The following is a 5,374-nucleotide window of genomic DNA, read 5'->3' as shown; positions in this document are numbered from 1 at the left end:
TAAACTTCATTGTAGATTCTCGTTATAACCCATCGATTTATGACTGAAATTTTCCTGTGACCCAAAACTATTGAAATTGGCCCCAGATCAAAGCTCCGGAGGGCTGTCCTTTTCCCTGGTTACACTTTGTTTATCCGTTAGAGCAGTAGTTGAATACGTTTTTGTTGGTAGATAAATAGTTCTTTAAGCTTTAAAAGAAAATTTTATTTCACTCATTGGTCATATTTCCTGAGATTGAGCTGACATCTGGTATGAATCTCATACATTATAAACTGTAACGTAGTAAATTGAAGCACACGAGATATCTCAGCGCATAAAATATTGCGGGATTGCAACTTCAAACCTTGGCAGGCCTGTTCACTGACTGTGAGAGTTGGCCGAAATCGTAGTTGGATTTCTCCCGTTCAGAATTGATGTAAAATGATCGATAAACGACTGCAGCTCATTCCACGACGACCCTCCCTCTGCGACGGCACTTCCAGCAGCATCTCTGAGTTCCTTGGCTCTGTTTCTCATTTCCATTGCCTCTTCATCATTCCCCATCACTCGTCTGATCGCTTTCTCAACCTCTTCTGCTGTGACTAACTCATTCTCGTCTGCCTTTGTCCACTTCTTCACTTCGACGCCTACCTTCAACTCCTTCGCCACCAATATCGAGTTGGCAAATTGGTCCGAATGTTGCGGCCAAGCTACCATGGGAACACCCGTGCTGATGCTCTCCAATGTCGAATTCCACCCGCAATGCGTTACGAAAGCTCCGGTGGACTCATGCGATAACACATCAAGCTGAGGCGCCCAGTCTCTCGCCAGGAAGGCGCGTCCTGCGATTCGGGCCTCGTACCCTTCCGGAAGCAGCTCCCTGATCCAGTCCATCTGCGCTTGATCCAACGCGGTTGAAGGAGCTTCATCTGCAATCTTAAGTACCCAAAGGAAGGGCTGTTGGCTGGCCTCCAGCCCTCGAGCCAATTCCTGGATTTGTTGACGCGAAAGAGAACAAGTTGTACCAAAAGAAACATAAACGACCGAAGCCGGAGCTTGGCTGTCCAGCCATGTCAAGCAACCTCCAACATCTGAATCACCCTTCTTAGCCGTCCAAATTGATTGAGGAAGAAGAGGACCGACGGCCCATAGAGGTTTTTTACCGTAATGATCTTCGTATGTTTCCTGTAAGTCCTTCAGGAATCGAGGTTCTAGACCTCGAAAGCTGTTCACAAGATGTCCTGTCGCGAGTGGTAGACATTCTGCTCGCAGGCGGGACTTGAAACTAATAAATCTCTCCGGCTGCAACCGTTTTTGTGATACAACGCATTCCGGAATTCCAATCCCCTTCTCGCTTATGGTGGAGTTATAGGCACTGAAGCAATTGAAAACGTAGGCCAGGGCTCCATATTTGGCCGCCACCGTCTGAACCCACCCGAGAATCGGGTCATGCACGATTACAATTCTATTCGAATTGGAGAAGCAGAGGTTCTGTAACAGACGATCGAAAGGCTCTCGGAGATGTTCTGAAGCTTCGATCAGAGGAATGAGATGCATGGGAAACGCATGGTCCTTTTCAAGAGCGGGCTGCGAATCTGACATGGAAGGCATGGGCAATTCCTGGAAGCGAATGGCAAAGTGATCAGGATTCCATCCCTGAACGCGACGCCGTGCCTGTTGGACGTGAGTAGGGGTAGTGACATAGAGGACATTTAGTCCTCGCGCGGCGATTGCCCTTGAAAGATGAAGCAATTGATTTAAGTGTCCCTGTGCTGGCAATGGCACCATTACCACCAGTATCGCCGGTGTTATTGCGTCTAAAGGAGACCGCGAACCAGTGGAATCCATGAAATATGTCAGACGAACAAATTATTGCAACCTACAAGAAGCCGAGTTTGGTTTACGAATCTAAAGCTCGTAGAACTTGTAGCCGTGCTTGCGACCCTGGTCTCATGTATCTTTGATTGTTTGGTGTTGACGTCTAACCGTCAACGCATTTGACGTTGAACTAATAATGGTCATAACGACCCTCGATGGGGTTCGAAACCCTAAGTATACTTTTTAGAATGGATAATTAAAATAAAAGAATTTAGAATAAATAATTTATTTATGACATAGTCTAACATGTTCGAATTTTTTTGGACGACTCGTACGGTTTTTTTTTTTCTCTACTCCCATCAACTTCTGCGTCTACTCGTTTATTTCTAAATTTTAACCACATTTTAAGTTTCTAGAATTTTCCTTTGATTTCTTGTAGAAACAAAATTAGAGGTTACGCCATCTATTGCATCTACTATATAGCCCAAATATTAAGCTTTGGTAAGCACGTAGTGAGCTCTTTAATTCAGCCTTAGAGATCCATTTATGAAAAGAATGTATCTCACTCTATCTATTAAGAGGTATATATAGAAGAAAGTTTCAGATGTTAGATAGATAAAAAAATGAGGATGCTGAGAAAGGGTTGCTTTTATTAATATAAAACTTTTAATGATGATAGAATATACTTTTTCATTTTCAAATCGGAAAATATGATTAATAATACTATATAATATATTATTATATTAAATTTATTTTTGTTTAGAAATGAGATAAAATTTATTATATAATATTATCATAACTTTTGATATGTTTTGTATTTGTAAGTAGTAAATAAAATAAAAATAATTTATTTATTTATTTATTTATGAACGAACTATTTATTTATTTCTTAATTTAAGTAAGTTTAAGTTGGGATTACTCATTATACTTAATAAAAAAATCATGATCTTGTAAGATATTGCCACCAGCCGTCTACAAAGATCACCAAAATTGTCAGAAATGATTATGCTCACGAAAAGCACAGCTGACCAGAACATTTTTTTATCTCCACAATTGACTTCAAACGCTAAAAGTTTTAGCATTAAACTAAATACTATGTCATTTTATTTTTATCTATATAATTTAATGCTGCTGAATCTGAGATTTTTAAAGTAATTCTGTGTAAAGTGTCACGCTTAGTCTTCGAGAGAAGGTTCGTTGAACTGACTAGAGAAGGTTAGGTGACTAGAGAAGGTTAGGTGAACTGGGTATACGAGTTCCCCATAAAGAGAAACTATGAAAACGTGGTTAATCATCGTTGAATATTATATTATATTGGCGGTAAAATCCAATTTCTATACTTCCTCTATCAACTTGTCTCTTTATACTACATATTCCACCTTTAGCTCCACTTATTGCGCAGCGAAAAATTTAATGCGCCGGTTAAATAAATGTATATCCTTCTTATGTTTTAAAGTTATTTGACAGGTAGTTTCACCTACCTACTTTACAAGAACAAGTAAATTCTGACCAACAAAACTCTATATACCGACAATCTAGAGTGTCATTTGTACCTTTGATAAAGTACCGAGGAGGAGAATCAAACCACGATGGCCTTTAGAACACTATGTTACACCCTGGTTTAGCTGGCTGATGATTGCTTGTCTTAACGTTGAAAGCCCAATTTCATGGGTTACATTCTCGATGATTGATTGCCCTAGCTTTCTGAGCCCAATTTCATAATATTCACATGATATGCTTCAGACTATACAACTGCCATAATGCTCTTGGTTGCCCAAGTTGTTTGGTTCTTATGCCCTTCCTCCCTAAGCTCTTTATTAGTCCCTGCTCTAGGAAGGTGTTAGAATATTAGCGGTTTAACCAAATTAAAAATCCTTTAACCAAAGTCTTGTGGTATATGTTGTAAATCAGTTTTTGTCGAACCTATTAAATATGGAGATTAATTTTGGTAAAGCCAATTAAAATATTGAGATTTTATTTGGAGGCAAGGACAAACATAATGTATCAAAAAATTTAACTGTTTTTCTATAATTAAGTAATGCTAGCTTGCTCTAGCATTACTTGACAACATTAAATGTTAAGTTACAAAATATATAGGCCCATTTTGCTACGTACAACCACATGTAAGTACATGTTGGTGTTCTAGTCTATTAGTGACTTTCAATCTGATTTCCCTATGGCCTTCGTGGCCTTTGTTTTGGTCTCTCCGTGGTCTTTAAAAGAAAGTAACCTTGTTTACAAGCATAGTTTAGTATTTTGGTCTTGAATTCACCTTCTTGAGTGATAGCAAAGAGAAATATGGTACACCATTTACAATATGGAGCAATGAGCGGGAAACTCCTTACTCCTTATCTCTTTTGTGTAGGCACTTTATTTTGTGGCATTTTTGGATGCAATGTTGATGTTTTCGGCTCCTGCAAACATGCAAAATTGGTAGATAATTAAATTCAATTTTGTTGATTCCATGCTTCATAAATTCCAAGCACCAACAAGAATAATGCATCAAAAATAATGAAAGCTACAAGTGTTCTCCCCCTTTTTCTCTGTCTATATATATTCAATGGATCAAATTTTTAGAGGTTCAAACATTTTATTCGAATTTTACATTCTAAAAGAAGGTTTCACCTCAAGAGGTTTGATGTCTCTAGGCTCTTGCTAGAATCGTGGTTAAGATGGATCTATACTTAACCACGTATCTAGCAAGAGCCTAGAGGGATCAAATCTCGACATGAAAACTTGTTTTAAAGTGCAAAATTTGAATAAAATGTGTGTAGCTCAATTTTGATCTTCCAATAGAGAGAGAGAGAGAAAGAGAGAGAGAGAGAGCTTGTAAATTTTAATTGTCTATGTTTCATTGTCAAATGTATAAAATGGATCAAAATTTACTTCCTCTTAAAATGGTGAAACTGCTTAAAATGTTTAAACAATTTTTTATCCTGTTCCCAATTGCTTTATATAATTTATATATAGTTCCTTTTTAACTTTTACTATTTTTTTTCTGTACAAAGTTGATATAAGATTATGTTGTTTGATGTGGACATTGAAATATTTTATTTATAGTTCAAAACGAGAATGAAATATTTTTACTACTTTTCATTTGATATAGACCCTGAGACTAACATTATTGATGTTTCATTATTCTTCTAATTAAACAAAACAAACACACACACATATATATTATTATATCTTTTATTTATGGTTGAAAGTGAGTGAAAATATTTTTACTACTTCTCTTTAGTATGGCCATTGAAAGCGAAATTATTGATGTTTTATAATACTTTTAATTAAACAAACCAAACACCTATATTAATTTTTGTTTTTTTATCATATATTATTATTTTTATTTAAATAATTTTTTATTTTATTTTAAAAAGACACAAGGACATACTTATGAGCATCTAGGCTCAATAAAAAAATGTAGTGATATGTTTAATATGACATGATCATAAAATATAATATAAGAAAATTAGAAAATTAGAAAATATGATTAATAACATTATATAGTCATATGAGATTTGATTTTGTTTATAAAATAGATAAAGTTTTGTTATACAATATTATCATATTTTTTATATAT

At 36.1% G+C, this 5,374-nt stretch overlaps 1 protein-coding gene across 1 annotated transcript; it reads right to left on the bottom strand.

Moving 5' to 3' along the window:
- Positions 1-247: 247 nt before the first annotated feature.
- Positions 248-1,914, bottom strand: LOC149191241 (zeatin O-glucosyltransferase-like). Its single transcript, XM_089413554.1, has one exon. It carries the CDS (start codon positions 1,825-1,827, stop codon positions 358-360), a length of 1,470 nt encoding a protein of 489 aa, XP_089269680.1. The 5' UTR covers positions 1,828-1,914; the 3' UTR covers positions 248-357.
- Positions 1,915-5,374: the final 3,460 nt, after the last annotated feature.

The sequence above is a fragment of the Pinus tabuliformis genome, chromosome 3_1 (genome assembly GCF_031772625.1).
Source record: "Pinus tabuliformis cultivar Carrire ecotype Pingquan chromosome 3_1, CPIR1, whole genome shotgun sequence".
NCBI lineage: Eukaryota > Viridiplantae > Streptophyta > Pinopsida > Pinales > Pinaceae > Pinus > Pinus tabuliformis.
The sequence above is the reverse complement of the archived record's forward strand: the minus strand, read 5'-3'. Positions and strand labels throughout refer to the sequence as shown.